Source organism: Girardinichthys multiradiatus, chromosome 7, assembly GCF_021462225.1.
Source record: "Girardinichthys multiradiatus isolate DD_20200921_A chromosome 7, DD_fGirMul_XY1, whole genome shotgun sequence".
Lineage (NCBI taxonomy): Eukaryota > Metazoa > Chordata > Actinopteri > Cyprinodontiformes > Goodeidae > Girardinichthys > Girardinichthys multiradiatus.
This window is the reverse complement of record NC_061800.1, coordinates 22308947-22335129: the sequence shown is the minus strand read 5'-3', so window position 1 is coordinate 22335129 and position 26183 is coordinate 22308947. Positions and strand designations below refer to the sequence as shown.

The following is a 26183-nucleotide window of genomic DNA, read 5'->3' as shown; positions in this document are numbered from 1 at the left end:
ATACCATTACTGGTGCTTCATTAGACTAATACATGTATTTTTAGTAAATGTTATCTTAAAATAACATCAGTACAAATAGTATCAATTTGTAGAATTGAATTTAAAGCAACGTTGGTGAACAAAATGCCAAATGAGATTAGTTGTTATTAATTTGTTGTTTCAAAAGCTTTTGAAAACTTTTGTTTTTACATTTTTGTAACCTTTAAATGTTACATTCACATCTTACCATGCTATGCTGCCATTTTGAAGATTATTGCTCAAAATTCTTAGTCAGAAAGTTCACAAACTATCAATCACTCATTATTAATTATAGTGAAAACTGTTTCTGATACTTGTATTTAGTCTGTCTGTGTGAGTCCATGTGCAGTCATGCATTTCAGAAGGACATGGCGTTCCCTCTTGTCTACTGTTCCAGTAGATGGTGTTCCTGGCTGGCGCCACGGCATTGAAAAGCCTCGCAGATAGGTGTAAATTATGGATTATATTCTCAAGTATTGTGCCAGTGCAATCGGTCAATTTAAGTGTTTAACCTCTTCTGAATATCTGAAACATATGTCCATGTATGTCACAGTATGTTGTAGCTGGTTGTATGTAATTAGTGTGACAAGGTGACAGTCCTGGAGATTTTTTCAGTAAAAGTACTTCTATCTTGGAAAAACCTGCAGGGCTGAAATATAATAACATTTCTGGGGAGTTTTTTTTTTTCTTTTTTCTGACACCCAAAGAGTGTCACGATGCAGTCACCTGCAAGTTACGCCCTACGTTACATAGCATAACTGTTGAGACTGTGCAGCAAGGGATTTTTCTATTTTATTTTGTGGCATTTAGTGGGCAGAGAGGACGTGGGGCGCCTGCTCTACCCCTGTACCAGACGCTGCGCCCTAACCAAGGATTTAAACAGATGGACTGAACTAAAAAACTAGCAGGTCTTCAGCCTTAGTCTGCTGCTGGCTCACATTGTGGGTGTCAGCAGGGACAAATAAGAATATTTCTGCTTATTTGTGAATTACTAATGATTTAGATACAAAGGAAATGTATAGTTTGCCGTAGATGTTTGTTATAATGTGTAACTAGTAGGGTGTAACAATACATAACATTTATAAGCTTTGGCAATAGACAAATTGGGTTCAGGAGGATAAGATTATTGTAGTAATATTTAGGGAAAACTTAAAATCTTATTTTGTGTTTTTTTTTAAATATGTGATCAGTGAGGTATATCAATGGACAGATCAACTTCATTTGCTTGATTTTCTTATTCTAAGGTATTTTTATGTTTTCACGCACAAAATGGAAGTTTTATGAAACTGTTACTCCGAGCAGTGTAGAATTATCCAGCTCATGTTTCATCAAAGTATTTCAGATTTTGAACTACAGAAACTCAAATGCAGTCCAGACTAATTGAAGAAATACCAAAAAGTAACACAAGATTTTGTTACACAAATAACCAGTAGAAGTATAACGATAAATACATCTTACAAGACGAGACCAGAATTATTATGTAAGCAATTTGTTTATTAATCATTTGTTTCACTCTATCACATAAAAGGGTAATAATGCAAGGACTACTTCCTTTTTTTACTTTAGAATAAATGTTTTCAACATAAAAAAGACTGTTAAGCTCAGAGGTCTCACCTTCTTATCCAGGTCTCAAACTAATAGTTTTGACTAATTTCACTCTCTGTCATCAGAAGTCCCTTCGCTTTGCACCACAGACCACAGATGACAATTATTGTCACTTATTAATCTCTGTACACAAGATCTCTTTACACCTAAAAGATTTGCTAATAATTCAGCATTTGTTATATTTTGTATTTATTTTTTAATCTTACATATACAAATATCCGTCAAAATCTGAAACAAGTTGATTTATGGATCATTAATCATTTTCAGATCACAGAATGTAATTGGGAGACATTGAAGCAAGTAGTTTTCAGCTGACCGTACGGAGAAAAAAAATCCACATAATTTATTTGTTAAATTATAACTGAGCATGAAGGAAAAGTTTCATTTGTGCTTTGATTTTGTTTTGTTTTTGGATCATCAAGAAAAAACTGAAAATCTCATCCAATTTTACCTGGACAATGACCCACGGCTGTTGAATGTGTTTCTTTGTGTGCACATTTTTTGTCTGGCCTGAGCACTTGTGAGAAAACTCAAAGACTAGAACTTGAATTTATTTTATCCAGTCACAAAAATAAAGTCTGAACTTTTCATCCACATTTCTCATGAGTCATAGCTCGATCATCTCATCAGTCTGTGTAAAATGTGGTTTTCCTCCTGTTCTGCCTTCCTAATCCAAACCGACTTCTCTGCTTCTTCTCTAGTTGCGCCAGCGACTACGTCTAACCAACAGAGATGAGAGCGCCACCCTCAGGGAGCTTTTGCGCTGGCGGCAAGTGCAGTCTGAGGGGCAGACTAGCTATAAGCAGCATCCACCTCAATCCCCACCCCTGCCCCCCACACTGCTCTGGACCAAAAGGAAGGCCTCTCATTGATTCTGACACAGCTGTGGCATCTGAAGTTACATCCTCCAACTTTTCAGTCACAATAACGACTTTTTTTTATTTGTCGTAATTTGATGTGGGCCAACAACCTCATTGCCCATGGGCTATGCTGATGCCCTGAGCCCTAAAGCATGAGCTTAGCCCCTGGGCTGAGGCTTCTGCTTCCTCTGTATTTGCACTGACTGTGGAAGATGCTCTACCTGATGTGGCATAAACTCAATGTGCAATGTGTGTATAAATACATTAACAGCTGTTCCTGTGGAAGTGGGTTTTATTTTATGATCAGATATTTTATGTATAAAAAAAGCAGACATATAATAGATTAAATTATTATAACATGTCTATTTATTTTCACCAAGAGGATGATGTCCATTTATTGGACGATGAACCTAAGAGCAAATCAGCAGCATATTTCTAGTGGTCAGATCCTGAATGGGCCTCTTATCTCTCCAGTATTCAGCCTATATATTCGTGAATTACTCCTGGCCACAAACTAGTTTACTCTCAACAACATGGTGCTGATAATACTAACGATGACATGCTGTCTTGTGATATTCCATTTAGTTCTTACATGTGCACACTGGGGTTCTTGCATGTGGAGTTGTGAAGTTCACAAGCAAACCCAACACCCAAGTTTTTAGCATCCGTGCGGCCGGCTCAGGCATGCTTGGGTCCTAAGTGCTTCTGTAGCTATGGCAACAAGCTACCAGGGGTCAGGCTGACCTCAGTTTTATCCCAATGTGCACTTCTCTTCCTCCTTATTTACCAGGCTTGAATAAAAGCCCTCTGGCCAAATTCTAAACCAATGCACTTACCTTTATTAGGAAAAGGAAGGGGCAAATGTTTTAGCTGACAGGTATGTAGTTCATGTTGTGAACATGAAACTCTGTGCCAAAGTGATTCAAGTAAAAATATGGCTGAAGTATTGTTATAAGATATGATACAAACTGTAGTCTCTTTAATTCTTTCATGTACAGACTGATTAAAATGAATAAATAAGAAGTGTTACCTCAGTTTAGTGATTATGTGGACTGAGAAAAACATCATAAATACGAGGAAAAAATGCATTCTAAGTAGAACTGAACTCTCATTGTGTCATCACATAAGCGTTGTTAGGTCAGAGCATATGAGGCCAGATCTTTCTTGGGCTTAGAAACAAAAACATATATTTTAAAGCATATCTGTCTGAATCAAACAAACCCACAGTAATAATAAAGTTAATTATCAAATATTTGCTCAAAAATACATACGGTTTATATTCTGTTATCTCTTCCTTCAGATCAGAGGTGCTGCTTCATCTACCAATTTAGTTTCATGAAGAGGAGAGACCTTCATATAGCATGTTTTTGTAACGCCACACATTAGTAAGAAGTGTTTATTTTTCCGAGGCTTAACAACAAACCTTTTAAATGTAGTTGTTTTACTCTGGAGTTTGCATTTCCGAGCATTTGTATAAGAGTATACAATTATTTCTTTATTGTATTTTACTGCTGCCACCAATAAATTACAATAGAGCTGAAATAGAATTCAGATTCCACCCATAAAATGTTTTTCATATTCATAAAGTCAGTCTATGTCAGTTATTGAAAATAACTTTAAAATGGTTTATGTGTGATATGGAAATTCCAGAATTGCAAGCTGCCCTGAGCCTCTAATGTTTCAGGCTTCTAACAATGCCCGTGTCCACATCTGATCAGGTTTGTGTGTTCAGTGTCATTTAGGAGAGCTCACACACAGATCAACTGGACTTATGTACAGATTCCTCCACTGTATGCTTGTCGTCCAGTCACCTCTAACCCAAACCAGCTCAACCCTTTCCGCCCCTCCTCTAATGGAAAAAACTGGCTTTACGGGTGTTTCCATGGTAATGTCAGTATAAATAGTGACTGGTGTTTTAAGTCCTTTGCTTTTATCATCTCAGCACAGAGACTGAGAGGAAAGACAAAAGACACAGACTAGGTGTGAAAATTCAGTTCATTTTGACGACACTGAGACTGAAGAATGTTTTTGGGTTTGATGCAACGACTGAGAAACTGGAAGAGATTTATTTTAAAAAAGTGAATATCTTCTTTCTTTTACGATGACTTGTCTGTTATTGTTTAATTATTTTACCTATTTATTATCCCCTCTTGATCCTGTTGCTCCGCTTTATTTTTATTATCACCTGATGCAAGCTGGTTTGATTTAAATATTTACACAGTTGTTTACTGCACAATGTTTACGTGGTGTTGTAGTTGACCTCTGCATTGGGTCGGGCATGTTTCGGCAAGCCATTTGATCTTGGGAGATTGGTCTGATTGGTTAAAGATGCTAAGTATCTGTAGCCCTAATTGATTTCTCATTGCCAATGATTCAGCTTTGCAAATTTGTGGCACAAACGTGCAAGAGGACTTAGGGATCACCACCGACATTAACAACAGTCTTTTGACTGAAAGTCTAAATGCAAATTTGTATTCCACCATCTTTTAGTGTCACTAATATTCTTTGTAGCTTTGTGGATTATTACTGGACTGTGCTCTTGCTTCTAAAAAGAATATACTTGACTGCTTAATGTGAATTATGTCTTCAAACGTTATGTATGCAGTTCATTTTTAAGTGACGTAACCATGCAAAAATGCAGATTTACTTCATCATGGACAGCTTGCGTGCTGCAGGAGAACAACAAACATTGTTGAGGAACAAATCTGATGCAAAGATCAAGCTGGTGAACTCTGTTGATGTCCTAAAAAGGAAAAAACCCGCCATTCCTTATGAGCAGCGTTCGGGGTTAGCTGTGCAATTTTTGTGTATACCCATAAACCAAGAAATGAGGCTTTTACCTTGCATGATCAATATGTTTGGACTCTCCATACCACCCACATGTTGGGGAAAAAAATACAGACTATCCAATGTAAAGAACAGTTTTTCACCACACTGTGAATCCTTTGTCCTCCTTTCCCAGATTAAAATACTAAGCTCTGGCAGGCCGATTACTGCCATTCCTCTCTGTTCGTCAGGAATCTATCAGTTGTTTCCTCTGAGATCAGCTTTCTGGTGCTACAGCCAGCGTTAAATGGCAATTCTCTTCCAGTAATTCTATTATTTCACCACCTAAATAAGGGGTATGTCAATCCTTCTTTTGTACATGACATACAATATATTTTCATTTGCATATGAATGTGTTTGTGGAAAGAAAAAAAAATGATTGTGGTATTTCATAAATATTATCCCAATATTTTATAATTCTGTCCCTGTACAGCAATAAAGCACAATTGTGTCAACATTAGTTTCTCTGTATGTGTATAAAGGGAGAGGGTTCTATCAAGTTCAATCTACAGTCTAATCTTTAGTTCATGTCCTAACTTGAACCTTTTCACATTTTATCCCCTTTGTAAAATAATGTGCATTTTCGGTCTGAATGAAAATTATTATTTATTTATTTTGTACACATAGAATTTGAGAAGTGTGTTGTGCATTTGTATTCAGTTTTGGCACAGATTGCTCTTTTGTGACTTGGACTGGACTTTGACTGCACCATTCTAACACATGATGCTGCGGCCCCACTGTGATGTTATTTTCAAGGTGTTAGTTATCTTCTGGAAATTATATTTTGCATGCAGGCCAAAAAACATTTTTGTTGTTACCTACGTGGCCTGTAGATACATTCTCTAACAAACTTTTGAGGTTTTTACTGACATTACATTTCATGCAGGAAGACTAATTGTTTCCAAAAGACTATTGGCTGCACATGATTTTATTTAGTTTAATCAAGTAAAGTGGGCTAGATAAAATAGCTCTTTTCACAAATTTTGTGAGAAATATTTTAAAACCATTTATGGTGAAATCTATCTCCATCTTTTTCCTTTCTCCAGCAGTGTTGGTAATATTGAATACCAAAGAGTGGAATTTCTGTACAATTGAGCGATTGATTTACCTTGAAATTGATTTGCAGATGAATGATTTGAACTTCGCAGACTGTGACGCTTGTGTGTATTAGTGCACAGACATGTAGAGCTTTTGAAGGTAAAGGATTCTTTGAAGGCAGTTTGATTGTTAAAGCCACAGCTTATGACAGAAAACCCACAAACACACCACACAACTGCAGTAAAGGATTGGAAAAGAAATACAATAGTTGGAATAGACCTGGTACAGCATGTCCTTGTCTTTGGCAAATACATTAAAAGAAATGGTTTGTGGAATTTTCAAATGTATAAGATACTGTATATGTGTGCATTTCTGTTTTGTAGGTTTCCTCCACTGTCTAAAAACAAACAAAATGGTCATGCTTGATTAATTGATTGTTTAATTTATATGTTAGAAATTATATGTGCAGGTTTTTTGCTTAGTGTCTCTCTTTTCAACAAACTAGCAACTTGTCCAAGTTATTCCCTACCACTGGTGTAACTCTAGAACAGATGTGTTCTCATGCCTCTCTCTCTGGTAGTCCAATGAACAATACTGAGTTTGGCAGTTGCCAGGACATCCCGCCTGACTACACTGTGTCAAGTGTAAAGTTTTGTGAAGAAGAGATTATGGTATGGGGCTGTTTTTTTAGAAGGTAGCATTGGGCCCTTGGTTCAGGTGAAAGGATATCTTCAGCCAAGACGCTTTTGACAATCTCCAAATAACCAAATAAGTTTGGAGATGTCCCCTTCCTGTTCCAATGTAATTGCACACCAGTGCACAAGCAAGGTCTAGAAAGACATGGATGAGTGAGTTTGTTGTGGATGACTTGACAGGACAGAGTTCTGACCTCAACTTGTTAGAAAACCATTCGGATGAATTAGAACAGTGACAGAAACAGCCCCTCTGATCCAACATCAGTGTCTGATCTCACAAATCCCCATTAACATGCTCTCTAACTCCTTAATCCTTTGCAGAAATTGAAAGTATTAGAGCTGCAAAAGGGAAGGCTGATATATTAAACGTTATGGATTAAAAATGGGATGTCACTCAATTTTGGGATGTCAGCAATATGGTATTGCATAAAAAGCAAGCCATAGTTTAACCTAGTGCTCATTTCTGAATTACACACGTGGACAAAATTGTTGGTACACCCTCGGTTAATGAAAGAAAAACCCACAATGGTCACAGAAATAACTTGAATCTGACAAAGGTAATAATGAATAAAAATTCTATGAAAATGAACAAATGAAAGTCACACAATCCAAACATGCTTCAACAGAATATTTTTAGAAAATAAACTCATGAAACAGGCCTGGACAAAAATTATGAATCCTTAACTCAATATTTTGTTACACAACCTTAGACTAATCACTGCAATCAAACGATTCCTATAACTGTCAATGAGACTTCTGCACCTCTCAGCAGGTATTCTGGCCCACTCCTCATGAGCAAACGGCTCCAGTTGTCTCAGGTTTGAAGGGTGCCTTTTCCAGACGGCATGTTTCAGCTCCTTCCAAAGATGCTCAATAGGATTTAGGTCAGGGGTCATAGAAGGCCACTTCAGAATAGTCCAGTGTTTTCCTCTTAGCCATTCTTGGGTGTTTTTAGCTGTGTGTTTTGGGTCATTATCCTGTTGCAAGACCCATGACCTGCAACTGAGACCAAGCTTTCTGACACTGGGCAGCACATTTCTCTCTAGAATCCCTTGATAGTCTTGAGATTTCATTATACCTGTACAGATTTAAGACACCCTGTACCAGATGCAGCAAAGCAGCCCCAGAACATAACAGAGCCTCCTCCATGTTTCACAGTAGGGACGGTTTTCTTTTCTTCATATGCTTCATTTTTCCGTCTGTGAACATAGAGCTGATGTGCCTTGCCAAAAAGTTAAATTTTTGTCTCATCTGTCCATAGGACATTCTCCCAGAAGCTTTGTGGTTTGTCAACATGTAGTTTGGTAAATTCCAGTCTGGCTTTTTTATGATTTGTTTTCAACAATGGTCTCCTTGGTCGTCTCCCATTAAGTCCACTTTGACTCAAACGTTGGATGGTGCGATCTGACACTGATGTTCCTTGAGCTTGAAGTTAAACTTTAATCTCTTTAGAAGTTTTTCTGGGCTCTTTTGTTACCGTTCATATTATCCGTCTCTTTGTTTGGTCATCAATTTTCCTCCTGCGGCCACGTCCAGGGAGGTTGGCTACAGTCCCATGGATCTTACATTTCTGAATAATATGTGCAACTGTAGTCACAAGAACATGAAGCTGCTTGGAGATGGTCTTATAACCTTTACCTTTAACATGCTTGTCTATAATTTTATTTCTAATCTCCTGAGACGACTCTTTCCTTCGCTTCCTCTGGTCCATGTTGAGTGTGAAACACACCATGTCACCAAACAGCACAGTGATTACCTGTAGCCCTATATATAGACTGATTACAAGAATGTAGATACCTGTGATGCTAATTAATGGACACACCTTGATTTAATATGTCCCTTTGGTCACATTATTTTCAGGGGTACCATCATTTTTGTCCAGGCCTGTTTCATGAGTTCATTTTTTTTAAATAATTCTGTTGAAGCATGTTTGGTACATGTTTGGTACCCCTCATTAACCGAGGGGTACCAACAATTTTGTCCACGTGTATTTGCGCACAGGGTTTCTGTGTTTTCACTACTGCACAACTGTCCATGCTTCTTTAAGTACAAAGAAAACAACTGTATAAAGACTAATTTGTGTCATAAAATAAGATTAAGTTTCACATTCCTTCAGCCACAATATACCAAAAAGGTCCTTTCTGCTGCTTTAGACCTAATTATTACATAGTAATAAGTAGTGTTTTAAAATACAAACATAATTGGCTACCCTCCAGTGAACAAGTCTTTGGGTAAGAGTAAACAGCCTAATAATACAGTAATGTTTGATTATACTCTTGCCTTTCTTATTTAGCACTTTTTCCACTGGTTTAGAGAAACTATGGAATCCACAAACTAATATTTAAACCTTGTTAAGTGATCATAAGCATCTTCTGTCAGTTGGGCCATTAAAATCATTGGTACACCTGCTCATAGTAAACACATTTGCTTTATCTAAGCACAAATGTTCAGCTAAACATTGTATAATTTTAGAGAGCAGGCAGTACAGACCTGGATATTTGAATGAGTCTGAAAGTTTCATGCAGCCATGTTCTCACAGACTTCTCAGTATATTTTCTTTCAAGTCTTTTGATGTGCTTGTGTGAAAACAAGCAGATTTTGTTCTTTTGATGTGCTTGTGTGAAAACAAGCAGATTTTGTCTAAGTAAAGTGATGTTTCCCAAGATGATAAGAGGCTGCACCTCTAGGCATCACATAAGCTGCGGTGGTTTCTGTTTAAAATCAGGTCATGACAGGCACAACTCAGCCATCTAACATCTTTAAACCTAAATAATTTCCTACCATAATTTATTGGAATGTTTCTTCGAGCAGCAGTCTGTTGAACGCGCTCTCTCAGAGTGTGGGAGCCTGTGTTTGAAGTTTCTGTGTCAGTGTGTCCCACTGTAAACATCTGCTGCTTCAGGGCGCTGAGTCATGCGCTGCTGGGTCTGTACAGTGCGTTCTCTGCAATAAAAAAATGCATTAAGCAGCTTTCATCTGTCAATACGTTGTCACTGGAATGTTTTTGATCGTTACTTTTATTACAGCTATCTCATCAGTGAGAGATTAGTAGAGTCACAACAAGATGGGTGGAACATATTTCCAGATAGATCATGTCACAGTGTTGTGTGGAGTTGGGTTAATTTCAACATTGAACAAATAAAAATAATCACTGTGACCCCTACGGTGCCTTGATAAAGTTTACCCCTTAAACAGTGCTACAATAGAATAGTTTGGATCAAAGCATATTCTATTAGAATGGCCCAGTCAAAGTCCAGACTTAAATCCTATTGACAACCTGTGGAAAATTCCTCTTCACAGATGCTCTCCATCCTGTCTGATTGAGTTTGAGCTATTTTTCAATGATTAATTGGCAAAAAATGAAGTGTTATAATGTGCAAAACCGTTTGGGGACCTACCCTAAAGACTTTCAGCTGCAACTTCAACCTTGCACCTTTAGAGATTAATTATTTTGCAAGGTACTATAGTTTGTTGCTGACTCAGAGGTGAAAAATATTTAGGATATCTTCAGACTGAGTCTTTGGTACACAGCAGCTGCAGATCTCTGTGGCTTTTTAAATAAATTTAGCTTTTACGATTTGTTATGATACATGGATGTTGGGTTAAAAATAACTAAAAAGCCCTGCAGCTGTTGTTTCTCTTCTTTAAAGAGATTCAGAAATGCCATCTTTTTTATCTTTATGTCACTATTGTACAATTTAGATACACTTTCCAGTATTAGAGCAACTATGCCTCTGTTAAAAAAGGCATTTGTGGCTTCCAAATGGCAACAGAAAACAGCCTTACATTCCAGTCTGAAGTTGTTCAGAAGTCAACACATGCTTTAAATGCTTTCTGCTCCTGCTACAAAAACTAGTTTGCCCAAAGTTATTATGCTGTACATGTGAATGTGTGCAAACAGCATTTTTCAAAGGCAGTACATCAATCAGGCACATGGTACATAGAAATAGAAGCGGTGGATCAGGGAGTAATTTAAAATTCTGTGAGCAGAAATCCAGTATAATTACCACAATTACCGAGGTAATGATTCCTCACCCTTTGTTTGCCTTTTCGTGTTTGTGATTTAATTTTCATTATGGAAATTCTGTGATTACACAAGTATCTATGCATATGAACTTGACACATCTCCATGTATGCAAATTTGCTTTTGCGAAAACAAGGGTTCCAAAATCTCCATTTTCTAATAAAATTATTAAAATAGAAATATAAGCTTAGTTGTAATGTTCTGCTATAAAACAATTAACATTTTATGTTAAAACAATGGTATAGCATAAACAACCTTATTTAGCTTAGGATGCCACATGCTTTACACCAATCAAGGACATTGATTGGCCGATTGTAACATGTTCATTCTTTTGTCTTAATTTTTTAGACTTTCATTTGGAAATTTGCACCTGTGCTTGGAGTCACTGTCCTGTTGAATGATCTGGTTTTCAAATTCATGCAGATATCCTCTCCCTCCTAGTTGCTGGTTATATCGTCGATGATGATATGAAATTTACAAAGATTTACAAAGGACAATATTTCTGTTCTGTGTTTTTCTTTTGATTTAGGTCTTTTCCGTCGCTTGACTTCCTTGCACCGATGTTGATTTATATTGTTTAAGTCTGATTGATTATTTCCAAGCATAATTAAGGTTAGCATAATACAATTTGATAATTGCATTAGGTCATTAGGAATTCAATTTTCCATTTGGCTTTGTTTTTCTTGTAATTTATTTTACTGTTATTGTGGGGGGGGGCAAAATTAGTTTGACATTTTATAATTTTATGGAAGAATTTGTTTTTAATTTGACCCAAACCATCAAAATGTCAACACAGTCATTTTATGATTTCTTTAGGGTTGAAAAGATCCATCAGTAGAAGGACAAGGGTAAAGATGGATACAAGGTAATGTGGAAGGAATGACCAGCTGAAGCTACACAAGTAAGCCCTGAATTAAACACGAGCATGTTCCTGTCATTTAGGCCACTGGATGTTTTCTGCGACCTTTGCATTAATGCTCTTTATTTTCCCCGAGCCACAATAAACCATCAGTACCTCTCTGTGACAATTTAGAGAGCCCACCAGACAATGGCAATAATGTGTTTCATTAGTATTATTTATACTGTAAATCTGTAACAGAAGCTGTATAGTAGAGGTAAAACAGTCCACAAAAATCCTGGCTCAGTTTGTTTGTTTTTAAAGTCACTGTCTAGTATATTTTCGCTTTGCTCGATTTGTTAAAGTTATTTATAACAACACGCACATTTCGAACACTGTTGATGTATATCAAATGTGTTCCAAATGCTCTCTTGAAACAGAAGGTTCTGATGGCTCGGCTCTCTAAAATAAGCATCCAAGACGGAGAGAATTTTTGTTTCTTAAATAAATTTATTATCAAACGTAAAATGATGTGTTAACTGGCTTACTAATATACTACACATGCATTATATCAACTGTTTATTAGTAACGTCACATGGGATAAAGTGCCAACAATAAATACATTTAAAAGTGCAAAAAACTTTGAATGTGTCTGTGCAGGCATGCTCTCCTGTATTATCAGGGTAACTGAAATGAATCCAAAATGTATTGCGCTTTTTCATCTTTTCAGCAGGTTGTCTCTGTATTGTCTCTGGTGTGCAGTTCATTTCTCCCTCCCCCTTGCTTCTGAGTGTGTGTGTGTGTGTGTGTGTGTGTGTGTGTGTGTGTGTTCCTGTCTTGGCATCACAGTGAGAACCATTTTCCCGATTTCACCATCAAATTGAGGACCGTTTGTACCAAAGTGAGGACATTTTGCTGATCCTCACGACCTATTTTGCCAACGGTTAGGTTTAGGACTAAGGTGTGAATTGAGTTTAAGTTAAGGTTAGGGTAATAGTTAGGTTTAGGGTTATTGTCAGGGTTAGGGCATAGAAAGGGTTGAAAATGACTGAAAATCAATGGAAGTCAATGGGAGTCAACAGATGGTCCTCACTACATGTAGCAAAACAAGAATGTGTGTGTGTGTGTGTGTGTGTGTGTGTGTGTGTACACATGTATGCATGGGTTACACACTCCTCACATTCATGCTTGGTGCAGACTCCCAGACACACTAACACATGCAATGACCAAGACAAAAACAAACACCCCAGATCGTTTGTTCAAGTAGCAGCTCTAAAAGTCGTTTTGTCTGCCACCCTTCAAGATGCTAAGAATGTAATGCTTTAATGTCAGACTCTGAAAAATTCTCCAACAACCCTGGACAAAGTTTTATTTTCAATAAATTGCGTTTTTTTTTTTTTTTTTTTTTTTTTTTAATGGTTGTTTGGTCAAATGTTTGCTAGCTTGAATCCGGATGAAAAAAAACTTTGTAACGTGGTTTCGTTATATTGTTCATGTCACGGTGAGGTTTTGGAGTGGACCGAAGCGCAGACAAGAGCTTGGAGGCAGCATTTCAAAAAGCAGTCTCTCAGCTTTAATAAAAAAAAAGTCAAAACGTAACAAAAACACTGCAGGTACTGAACAGGGTCAAGATCCAAACACTTACATTACAGACACTGCAGGAAACTCAAGGCAGGGACGAGGATAAAGGGTCGAGTTGTAACGCAAGGAACCCACAAAAACATAATGAAACAAACCAACTAATATGCAGAGAGAAAACAAAGGCAGGTAATCAAAGGAACTAAGGACAGGTGAGGCAAGGAGGCAGGAAGGCAGAGGGAACAGGTGAACCTAATACAAGTAATTAACAAGACACAGAGCAGACCTAAGACAAAACTATAAACAAAGATAAAAATACCTGGTTACACGGCAAGATAATTATGTCAAATTTTGACCCAATCTTCACCTTCCGACAATATAAGGACGCCACAATTATCTTGATGGTTCTAAGCATAATCTTATGAGATATTCCTGCTGTGCGTGATGTGTTAAGAATTATCTAGTCTGATCAGGAGGTCGTCTGGACCGCTCCGGCTCCGACCTCAGATCCAGGATATTCTACATGTTGGATTGTCTTGGCCTGATGCTAGCTTGTGGGGTGTTACCCGAGGACAAACAAACATGGAGCCTGTTGATTGTGACATATAATGAATTAGAAAGCAAGGTGACAAAAACACAGTGCAAAATCCAAAATTCAGAAGACAAAACACCTGCCATGGCGCACCAGAAATGGATGCACGTTTATTTCAACTGTATTTAACCAGGAAAGCTCAATGAAATATCAGAACACAATAGCTTACTTCCATATCATAGGCAAGGAGAGCCCCTGCTGACGCTGTCTTCACTCCTTTAACCAATGCCTTTTCTTTTTGTGATGTTTTTTCTCTGTTAAAATTGGTACACAAACTATTGCTTTTGCTTCTTCCTCGTTTGCCAAATTTATTTATTTACTTTGAACTCATGTTTGATCTCGAAAGATTTTGGGAGATTTCAAGTCTGACATCTGAAAGCAAGCTGTTCGTGTGCGGTGTGTTGTGTTTGCCATGTGGCTGTACACCACACACCGTAGGACCAAACCTGTTATCTATGGTTTTTTGTCATCATGTGTGGGGTCTCTCAGGTTTTGAAAATCAAACAACAATTTTAAAATCTAGCAGTGTGAACCAAGCATTAGATTGTAGTGCACCTCTCTGTGGTGCGTTTATTATGGCTGGTGTGAATTGGTAATAAAGGGCAGTTTAAAGGCTACAGGCTTCTGAGTTTGCTAGTTTTGTATTTCTTCCAACCAGTCACGTTCACAGAGTGATGCCATTTCAAATGAGTAATTTGGGCTGCATTCACACCTTCCACCTTTGGTTCACTTTAAATGGACCAGAGTTTGTTTCTCCCCTTGGTATTTACCTTTTGTGCAAGTGTGAATACATTCAAGCAAACCCTGGTCTGGACCAAACAACCTCTTCCATACGGACTCCTCTGTGGTTCGCTTCTGGTGTAAATATGGACTGGTTTCGATCCAACCCAACTACAGGAAATGTACACCTTTTTGAACTTAAAAGGGACATTTTAGGCTTTTAAATCTTTCCTTTTTTCACTTAAATCATTCAGTTGTGGTCTATATAAATTGGAAATGCAATGCTTTGGTCTGAACCCCTTGTTATTGGGGCTCCACAGGCTCCTCTTTTACCCATGTTTTGAGGTGTGTCTGAGAGCAACTCGCTGTGGTGCCATCTCTTTAAATGCTACTGAGGCACTTCCCACCCCGCCCCCCTCCAGGTCAAAGAGCAATCTACTTTGACCGGTTCGGCCATTTTTGTAGTTTGATAACAATTATTTAGCGCCACAGAAACAAGAGAAAAACGGCAAAAACAATGCAAAAATGTTAATGTAATAATACTATTGAAACCATGCAGTACAGTTATGTCCTCAAGGAAATAAAAGCAGCACACAGCGCTAACATGAGCAGAAGGCACGATGCTACTGCTATCAAAACAATGGCCAGGACGTCATATCAACACACAATACATTCATGTCTAATATAAAGTTTCTTCATTTGTTGTCATTTTAGCGTTATTTGCAGCTTACCGCTTTGCTGTGTCCATGGTTTCCATGGACAGAAGGAACTGACTGCTTAATCAGTCTTTCAGCAAATCCTTCATGATACTGGCGGAGGTTGCTGAAGAGACTCGTACTTGAAGTGGGGAAAATAGGAATTTCCCCACTGATTTGGGTTAGATTTCCATGAAAAATAAAATTTAACCAGGCACTTTGAAGAGGTTCTGATGCTGGGGGACGGTGTAATGAACAACCAAACCAAACTTATCGTCTTTCAGCGTAGGCATACTTGAGCTTGGACTAAAAAATCACAGCGAGAAATAAATATGGTGTATACGTGAAATTGATCAGCTGGAAGTCCATGACCATGACCATGTACTTGTGGTTCTCGGTGTCTGGGGCTGGGTGCTTTGGTGTGTGCCAGTTCACTCCTGGCTCTGTCGGGCTTCTGCTTGGAGAGTGATATGTCCCAGGGTCTCGGGTCTCTGGGTCCATGGCTGGATCAGCTCCGGCCTAGACGGCCGCTGGCAGGGCTTGTGGACTCATTGCTGCAACTCCCTTCTGCACTGTGGCTGCTGGGTGGTACCCCTGGGACTCTCCCTTGCTCTACTCTGGGGGGGTTGTGGTAGTCTCTGTGGTGGTTCTCCTGGGGTTCCTGTGCTCTGGGGGTCAGGTCTGTGGCTCCTCACACTCGCTATTACATATTTTTATGGATAAACCTTGTATACACAAGCGTGCTCACACTCAGACCCACAGGTGTTTAGATTCAGGTGTTAACAGATACACAAATGTGCTATATTGAGCTGCAGATACCATTGAATACATCTTGCATTGATTAGTACGGTGCACTTTTCGGTAACAACGCTGTTAATATGAATGTTTCTGCAGGTGTAGAAGCAAGCAGGGTGTTATCTTGTAATCTCTTCATCCTTCTTTCTCTCCTCCATTCTTTTCTCCTTCTCTCCCTTTTTCCTTTTTGCCCCACCTCTCTCTCTTTTGTGCTTCTTATTTTGTTTCTTTTTGTTTCCGTCTCTGTGTAACAATTGAAATAATCCCAAAGCAGTTTCTAATAAAGTTTCTTTTATAAATATCATTAGAGCCATAATGCTCCACTTGTGAAAGTAAATACGCTGGGCTTCTTCTTGGCACTCAGACAACAACTCTGAGAGCTACTCCGCTGGACACGAAATGGTTAAAAAAAGAAAAAAAGGAAGTCATGACCATATTTAGCTGTTTAGCAGTAAATACTGTGGCATAACAGTTGGAAAAACATAACAGATGATAAAGACAACTGAACGGACTGAAAAATATGACCTAAACAGAATAAAAAGACGCCTCGGTGTTCTTAACTTATAGTGAGCAAGTATGCATGTGGGTAAGGCTTCATAGCCTCTCCTGACCATATTTTATTCGTTAAAACTGAGGTTCAGATATGTAAAGCAATAACATCGCCACAAAAACAGTCATCAGGGAACCATCTCCACCATTCTTCATGTTCTGCGAAGGAAATAACAATTTCCACACCATATTTATTGCACCATGCCCGCCTCCTGCACATTCTAGACAAGAGCACCCCTGCATGTCCTCCTTCATATTTCAAGCTGTGAGAGCTGTGTGTGCCTTCATCATGTATTCTAAGTGTCTACATGGGATGAAAAAAGCAAATTAAAGAGAAACAGCAGTTAAGAGGATCAGCTAACAGCAAGATTAAAGAGGTAAGAAGACAAAGATGGAACAGTATAACCATATAAATACTCAACAAGTAATTTGCGGTAAAATACAGCCATAAAACAGATATTTCACAAAAAAGAAAATGACTGTAAATTTTGCACTTGTCTCATGAACACATCGTTTTTTACAAACCTGTTTTCTGTGAGTAGACATTTATTATCTAAAGTATCTTGCAAAAGTAATAATTTTTTTTGACATGTTGTCGCCTTGCAACCACAACCTTCAAGGTGTTTTACCATGTTTTTATCTAAAAAAAAAATCAGCACAATGTAATTTTTAAGGGGAAGGAAATAGGTAGAAGGTTTTCTACATTTTTCTTTGTGTCATTATTGAATTTTTTTAATAATATCTACTTTCAATAGTAGTAGTTTTCTTGTAAGATGGTTTGCACTTCTACTTTAGTAATATTATTTTGTTTATTTTTTATTAATATTATCACTCGTTCTTGAGTACAATTTCTGGCTACTCTAGCTACTTTTGGTTACTTCACTGAATGATGAACAAACATGATGTGATCTATTTTTTCTTAGTACCAGAACTTGAACATTATTTCTAATTTTGTCTGTAAGATTACATCATATCCATTTTACTTTTTCTTCTACTTGAGTAAAAATATATTAAAGTATTGCTACTCTCACTCTAGTACAATTTCTGGCTACTCTACCCATCTCTGCCCTGAAGCCTTGCTGCATTAAGTGCTAAAAACCTGACTTATTTTTTTTTTGTGTGTGTCACTATATTTTAAACATTTTCTGTTTGAAGATTATCAGTTTCCACTGCATGCTAAAACCTTACCAGAATCTCTTAATTTATTTTGTTGTTTGTTTTCTGCCTTAGCAACTCAAATGCAACTGAACAATTACTCTTTTTTTATGGGTTATCTGGTTGTCTTTATTAATTTTAACATTGTCTGAGTTGCACATTATCAATGCCACCTTGATTGCTTCCTGTTGAAAGCAATGGCTTAATATAAGAACAGAAAGTTAAACCACATGCAGAGAGAACAAACAAACAAACTGTAATTTTTGTAGTATTTGTTCATCAAAACCAACGATAGATCCTTTTACAGGAGCTGTATTTTTGGGCTGTTTTACCCATCTTAACACAATCTTTTCATTCAATGTATTCTGAACAGTTATTCACACAAATAAACCATGACTCCAAAGAATACTTGAATCAAATTTTTCTATCTACTTCTCCTGGGAGGAACCAGGCTGTTGTTCTTCCAGAGAAATGCTGAACTGTCAGGAGGTGTGTGTGTGTGTGCTGAAGAGGAGGGAACCGCTGTCTGTGGCTTGCACAATGAAAAGGAAGAGGCAAAGTATTGATCAACCATGCTTGTTTTGTTTCAGAGGCGGCCAATCCAGAGGGAATCAGATTTGATCCTGTTTGTCCATGTGTCTATTTGCTTGGGTTTGAAATAAGGAGAAAAATTACTGATAGTGAATATTTGAAAACTGAGAGAGACCCCCTGTGTGAGGTGGTTGAAGAGGCCATAAAACACGGGTGTAAACAGAATTTCCACCTCTATTGATTCACTTAGCACAAGTTGGAGGGTTGGTTGGTTTGGGTTGACTTGCGAATAGCCTGGGGGAACCTGCTTTCTCCAGACTGATCAATGTAGAGACAAAAATAAACATCTGAAGGTTTGTTCCCTAAGCTGTGAGCTTTCACAGTTTTTCAAGCCCTTATTATGACATCCAAAGATTTATGGTTGCTTGAGCAACATGTTGCTGACAGTCACCCTCACCTCTTCTCTGGCTCTTGGTGCTTTTCCTCCCACATCTTGTTTTGACTACAACAGTCTGACCCTGTTGCTGTTCTGCAATTCACCTCTTCCACTATTTCTGGTAGTGGCAAAGACCTCCATGCGCCGCTTGCCAAAAGTGTGAAAAATCAATATCATCTCAGCACTGCTTCAATTTTCAATTAACGACTTTTGGGTCAGTCTCTCCAGACACATCCATCACATCGGTTCAGCCTCTACTGCATTAGAGCAGAAGAAAAACTCAGACAGGGCTGCTCTTATACTCACTCACCTCACAGATTGTCTCCATAGCAAACAGTGATATAAGAAAATATAAATCAGTCTTAAAAATTGGATTCTTGATAAAATACTTGTAGAATTTCCTCAGAATTAAGCAGTTACTCAGTTCTAAGCACTGTTATAGAATCTTGTATCCTGTTTACCGTAGAACCACTCTTAGCTACTGTTGTCTCATAAGTCCATTTATGAAAGATAATTTATATTTTATTTTTATTTTTTTACTTTATAATTCATCCTGCTTGTGATGGCTGACACAGCAAGAATTTGTCTAGTTCAAATCTTAGCTGAAGCCTTTCAGTGTGGAGTTTTCCAATTTCTACCCAAAGTTGCTTTCACACAGTTTCATGTCTGGCATATCTAAAAACACTTTTCATATGGGTCTAAAAATGAAGTAATTAAGCATATTTTGTACAATATCAAGTTCTGTTACCATGTAATCCATCCAGTCCATTCCTCCATTCAACTTATCCCAGAAAGGTTCAAACAGGTCTTGAGGGGAACCAGGACATTCCTTTTCCCCATCAACACTTTCCATCTCATTCTGGGCAATCCCCTAGACATCCCCATACCAGAGAGGAGGTATAGTCCCTCCAACGTTTTCTGGGTCTGTCCGGGGGTCTTCTCACAATGGGATGTGCCCAGAAAGCCCCAAACCACCTGAAATGACTCCTTTCGTTCCAGACTAGCAGTGGCTCCACTCCGAGCTTTCCTCTGATTAAAAGAGCTCCTCACCCTCTCTCTGAGTCAGAGCCCAGCCACTCTACTGAGACAGCTCATTTCTGCCTCTTGTATCCAAAGAGTCATAATCCATATCTCCCAGCCATAGGAGAGAGTTGTAACATAGAAAAACTGGAAAATCGAGAGCTTTTCAGAATGACACCTGCCTAACTAGAGACAAGGTCTCAAACTGTTTTCTCATCTGTTGCCTTATCTTGACAGCTTTTCTGAACAAGACATCAAGATACCTGAACCCCTCTGTTTAAGGCAGAGAGTACCCCCCACCACCCTACCTAGAGGGAGCACTTCCTTTTTTTCCAGTTGAGAACAATCAAATAAAGAATCAATGAAAATATGTCTCACTTATGATGCACACCAGTATTTGTACCACACTGTGTATTGGGATGAGAGGTGTGAAATTTACAGAGTGCTACTGCCCATGGAAAGTGACATTATTTGTTGTGATGTCATCATCTATTGTTTTTTTATTTATTTATTTATTTTTCTATACCTAACAGTTGGCTGACCATGAAAGTGTAATGTTCTATACTCGGTCTATGCCAGTGTTCAAATAATTGGTATCTAAAAAGACTTGCAGAGCCAAGTTAATCTTCCTCAGTGAATACAGAGTGTCTGCATAGTGCAGCATAAGTTTAATGAACATTACTACGTCACTGCTGTGCCATTTTCGTAGCACTTGTGCAATTTTTGAAGCAGTGGTGCATATTTGCCTTGTATATGTAGACCACTTTAAACATGCTATAGTATCAGATGCATAGAAACGTGATTCTGGATCATTATTTGCTTGCCACTGAAATGCGAGGTAGATCTCATACCATACCAACTGTATTTATAAAGCACTTTAAAACAATCAATACAATAAAACAATTAAAAACAAATAAATTTGAACTAGGTCTCAATGAAGTTGAAAGTCAAAGAATAAAAATAGGTTTTAAGACAGTGAATGACCCTCTCTGATGTACAGGGTTAGGTTATTCCACAGCTAAAGAGCAACAATAGAGAATGCACAACACATAATATTTTTACGGAGCTTTGAGTTTTTTGGGATTTTTTAAAATGATTTCTGCATCATCTCACAGCCATATTCTATTAATAGGTGATTTTATTTTGACCTTAGTAGTGATATGCGTGCATGATTGTTTGTGGTGTCCCTGTAATGGACTTACGAGTTTTGTTGGTCCTCATCTGAATGACTCGGAAGAATTTTTAACATATTTTTTCCATTTAAGGAAATGTCTCCAATCTAAATGACGAGAAGAATTTCTAACATAAACTCTGAAATATTCATTCTGTGCTAGTAGTCAGCCACAGTGTTGACATTAAACACACATCAAAATACAACCGAACAACATCCAGAGCATAGCTGAGATATTTCCCTAAAAAGACTGTAGTTTATGTTTGCTTTGACATTGTTTGCCATTTCCTTATTAAGCAAACAAAGCAACAATAAAAGACAATAAAAGTAGTTGTGGCTTCTAGCAAAAACTAGGTTGCTGTAACAATGTTTCTAAAAATCGTTTTGATTCAATTTTATAAAAGCATTTTAAAATAATTATCAGAATTTTCATTTGTGAGAGCACAAGAAGTCCAAATGCATCAGAAAGATGGTTTGTTTTACTAAATATCCACATTAATGTGAACAGGGCCTTAGTTTCCATGTCAGATCAGTTGTTATGTTTAGTCAAGCTTTAAGAAGCTGCAGATTTACATTTTAATTTAAACCTATATTTTATACAGTGTCCTAGAAGCTATTTCTAATTACCACTTTAGTTGAGTCCCACTTTTTAATCAGATGTACAAGTGTCCTTAATTTCAAAAATGACAAACTGAAATTCCACTCATAAATTCAAATTTATTTACTGTTTAACCTGAACTTGTTGTTGTGTCTATTGTGCAATTACACGTGTCCCCCCCAAAACTACCCATCACGTTTGACTGTTTCTGAGATTGAGAAACTTCCAGTTAACTCTCCAAAGTGAACTCATGGTGGTCCGATGCTCCTGTTCTTTCTAAAAAGCAAAACAAGGCCATAAATCAATGATGGCAGATCAGTGAAAGTAAATGAATCCTATTTGCTCAACCCTCTGTGAATCCAGACTGCAGGAGCTGAATCACCTTCCTTCCACATTCCTTTTAGTTAGCAGTCAGCAGACACTGTCTACTGTCTATAATGAAGCTAATTAATGTGACAATTAAAGAATCTCTGTAGTGCTGACAATGTTAGACTGCAACACACTTTCTTGCAACGTTGGAATTAAAATGCAAAAGGAGGCTCAAAGAGAGCAAATAAGCTGCGACTCAATGGTTCATGTTTTTATTTGATGGTTCAATTTTACAGTGGGAGTTTATTTATCACATTAGTCATTTGAAGATTGATTCTTCTGAAATGATGCCAACAAACCCAGGATTGTTTCCATTTAAATACTGGCAAGTATTCTTCTGCATTCATGAACGTCTTTCTTGGGTTACTTCTCTAATTAACTTATTTTGCTTCAACGTGAAGAAAATATCGACAAAAAAAAACAAAAACACAATGTACAGTTTGACATGACACTTTCCACGCTTTCTCCGAATTTACTGAAGAAATGTACACGGTAAAATGTCTGAAATAAACAATAAGACCTTTTAGCAATACAGCTGGGTTAGAAAGGGAAAATGTCAGATGTTTCTCTGCTGTGTCCCAGGGGGTCTTTTCTTTATGTGGTGGCCAAGCTTTTACCCACTCATTTATCTCTGCTGTCAGGAATAAAATGAAAGATTTGAGAAAATCCCTCAACACCACACATTTATACACTTTGTGTCCAAGGGAGACAATGAGAAATTCAGGGAGGGAAACGCCCCACAGTTCTCCTCTGATCTTACATACATTTGTTTAGAAACAAACAGAACTGAGAGCCCCACAAACCTCCAGCTAACCATCCCCCACTTGAAATTGACCATCAGGACCACATATTACTGTGACACTTTCTAATCAAGCTTTAGTTAAGTAGCTAATCAACCATTTGCCAACCAATTAAATCTTGTAATTGCCCTACTTAAGAGGTAAAAGTAATTTCATTAACATGGATATCTTCTCTTTATGGCTGAAAGAAGAGCTGCTGAGCATTGCTACTGCTGGACCATCATCATTCACTGTCAAGCAACTACAGACCATCTGTATTTACAATATGTCTAGACAGTAAACCATTTGGATCTTAAATTACATTAATGCAAATGGTGAAATTAGTATTGTGACTGTGTAAAATGTACATGTGACTGTTTTGAAACCCGAATATACTGCAGGGAAATAAGTATTGAACACATTCTTTCTCAGTAAACATATTTCCAATGGGGTTATTATTTAAACCAAAAAACAGCTTAAGAATTACATGTTTAAACAAATCAAAACAAATTAGTCCATAAATTAAGTTGTGTGTAATAAAGTGGAGTTACACAGGGAATAAGTATTGAAGTGTTGAACACATGAATAAAATGACATGCTAAAGGTATAGGAAGCCAAGAAAATTACTGAAATCATTCAGTATTTAGAAAGAAATCCTGCTTCCTGTCAGTGCAAATAAAATTATCTGGTTTAGGCCTAATTGATGGCCAACGAAAAGGTTTCTCATTACCAAATCATTGCACAAAAATCATCTCAAGTTAGGAGAATGCATATGTGCTCACTCATTTGCAGCCTTACTGTTGCAAAACATGCTGATGGCATGGGATGCTGATGTATTTTTAAACCTCTGAATGTTTCAGTGAGCTCCACTGAGGCTATAACCAAGTGGAAAGACTATGATTAACAATCCACAACTAGGTGCTTTTCACAAAATTCCTAACAGAGATGTGAAAAGAATATGAGATGTGTAAGAGCCAAAGACCACTCACAGAGAGCCTCAGAAACATCTTAATTTGGCTAAAAATGTTTTATTTTCTAAATTTCTACAAAAACACTAACTAATGACCAAAACAAAAACTGGCCCCCATACACATCACGGCAAAAGACTCCCCTCCTGAAGCAAAACCTTTAGACAAGCCAATGAAATTCTGGGAGAATATATTCTGGTCAGATTAGACCAAAACTGAACTCTTTAGACATCTCTTCACGAAAAGTGTTTGGATGAGGAATATCACTTCACATTACCGTCAAAATAAAAGAAGGGAAGTTTGTATGTGGTATCATCATAAGTCAAGTAAGTCATCTGGAAATGTTTTAAAAGAATCTAGAGATTTAAACAGGCAGGTTTTTAGGAAGATAGTGATGCCAAAGTCATAGCCATGAAACTAAATCGGTTTCAGAAAGGGTTCAAGAGCAATGAATGGATGGATGGATGGATGGATGGATGGATGGATGGATCTATCTTGCATGTTTTGCCAATGCATGTGTGGGTTTTTCTCTAGGTACTCTGGTTTCTTCCTCCTTCCCAAATAATGTTAGGCATGAGTGTGTGTTTGTCTCTGGTCACTAAGTTGCTGCATTGGCCCAATGATGACAACCAACACCCCATCTCTCGTTAACTGAGAGGCAGCTCCAAGTAAAGTATTTGAGGGGCAGGTTCAACCCCCCCATAACCATGCACAAGATTAAGACGGTTTAGAGAAAGAATGGTTAGATTAGCAAAATGAACATTACTGAGCTATAAATGCAATAAATGAAAAAAGGATTTGAAGAACAGTATGTCTTTATGTCAGGGTATTAAATCTAGGTACAGTGTGCTCACTGTGCTAAGTGCACAACATATTTTTGTAACACAGCATGTGATATCAATGACACAATGTACTAACATCTGTTATGTTATTTACTTTGGCCATTTATACCTTAATCTGTTCACTCCCCGTACTTCAGAGGAATATTCTGTACTGGCACTCTTCCAGGTTAATTCTTCCCAGTTGATGGTTCTGATAACTCGGTCCTGTAGGAGTGGACCAGTCCTCGTAACACTTTGCCATATCTGTGTTTTATTACACAGGGGGGCTGAGCACAAAGCAGTCCTGCTTCCCACAGACTGGCAGCACATTCGGACTGTACATACTCCTCTATCATCTGAAGTATACCTTTTTCTGATTCCTGCTGTTTTTGGTATTGGATAGGCCTAAGGACACAACTATATGATTTGATTTGCTATCCTATAGCATTGCGGTGTTAAATGTCATGCATTTGATCAGACTAGTTAGATTTTAGTGGACTATCTCCATAAAGACTTGAGATTTGACTTGGGAGAAAATACTTCAGGCTTTATGTTTCTTGATGTTGTGTGCATTTCTGTCAGCCATTAATGGTAGCACTCACTTTTAGCCTTTACTAGTAGGAAGCAGAGTGAACTCTTTTCTTTCCACAAATGGCTGACATGATATTTGTAGGTCACCTTGCCCTTCTTGGATAATGTGCTGAGAAGCACTCACACTTAGCCTGACATAGTGCCAGGGGTCTTGCTGTACTCAGACTGGGAACAGGACGCTATGCAGCTACAGGCACATTCAATTTGGGCTGCCTAACACTTTGCATTCTCCAGAGCTGTCACAATAGCACTGAGAAAATGCCTTTGCCTCATCTCAATTCTGAAAGAAGAATTAGTAAAAGTTGCAAATGTAAAAAACCCAAACGAATTGAATCATTTTCCAAGCTTTTATGCTTAGTGGTGGTTGTTTCTTCTTACACAAAGATGGGATCCACTCGCTTCATTCACATCCAAAACCTCAAATTTACCCATACTTTTTTGTTTCAGCTGTCTATAAATACATTGTGTATTTAACAGTGTCTGGCCCTGTAAAGGCTTGTTTATCAGCCTAAAACCAGGTAATGGAAATTAGTTTCATATGTAGTTTGACTTAAGCAGAGTTTTGAATATTTGCTTCACCTGCAATTTATGGTTCAGTTTTAGTTTTATGTTGTTTCTAATATTTGCCTTTTGTGCTTCTGGTCCCCTCTCACTCATTTGACGTGACTAACTAATGGTGACTTGGTAAAGACAAAACACCAGGTTTAAAAATTATATGTGTTAAATGTTTATTTGAATTATTCTCCCTGACTAAAAACAACAGATCATTTATACATATACACGCAAATATTTCTTTTGATGTAGATCTATGTAAGAGGTGCGTATCTCCAGTGGTCATTGGGCAGGAGGCGGGGAAGACCCTGGACAACTCGTCAGTCCATCATGAGCAACCCAGAAACAGGACAGACCAC

General features: G+C 37.8%; 2 protein-coding genes and 1 long non-coding RNA gene across 9 annotated transcripts in view; 2 read left to right on the top strand and 1 right to left on the bottom strand.

Moving 5' to 3' along the window:
* myo16 (myosin XVI) overlaps positions 1-5769 on the top strand; it is a 166435-nt gene extending 160666 nt beyond the window's left edge. For 5 of the 7 annotated variants that reach the window (XM_047370409.1, XM_047370408.1, XM_047370410.1 and 2 more), the window contains one exon: positions 2325-5769. In XM_047370409.1, the coding sequence (XP_047226365.1) occupies positions 2325-2495 (171 nt within the window). In that variant the 3' untranslated portion in view covers positions 2496-5769. The remainder of the gene's footprint in view (positions 1-2324) is intronic. The other 2 variants (XR_007038984.1, XR_007038985.1) reach the window with 1 other exon arrangement.
* The window catches only part of irs2b (insulin receptor substrate 2b), a 108855-nt gene that overhangs the window by 35948 nt on the left and 46724 nt on the right, over positions 1-26183 (bottom strand). The window lies entirely within an intron of this gene.
* Positions 16920-26183, top strand: part of LOC124871252 — a 75115-nt gene continuing 65851 nt past the window's right edge. Inside the window, exon 1 of the long non-coding RNA XR_007038986.1 lies at positions 16920-17210. This is a non-coding gene — a long non-coding RNA (uncharacterized LOC124871252). The remainder of the gene's footprint in view (positions 17211-26183) is intronic.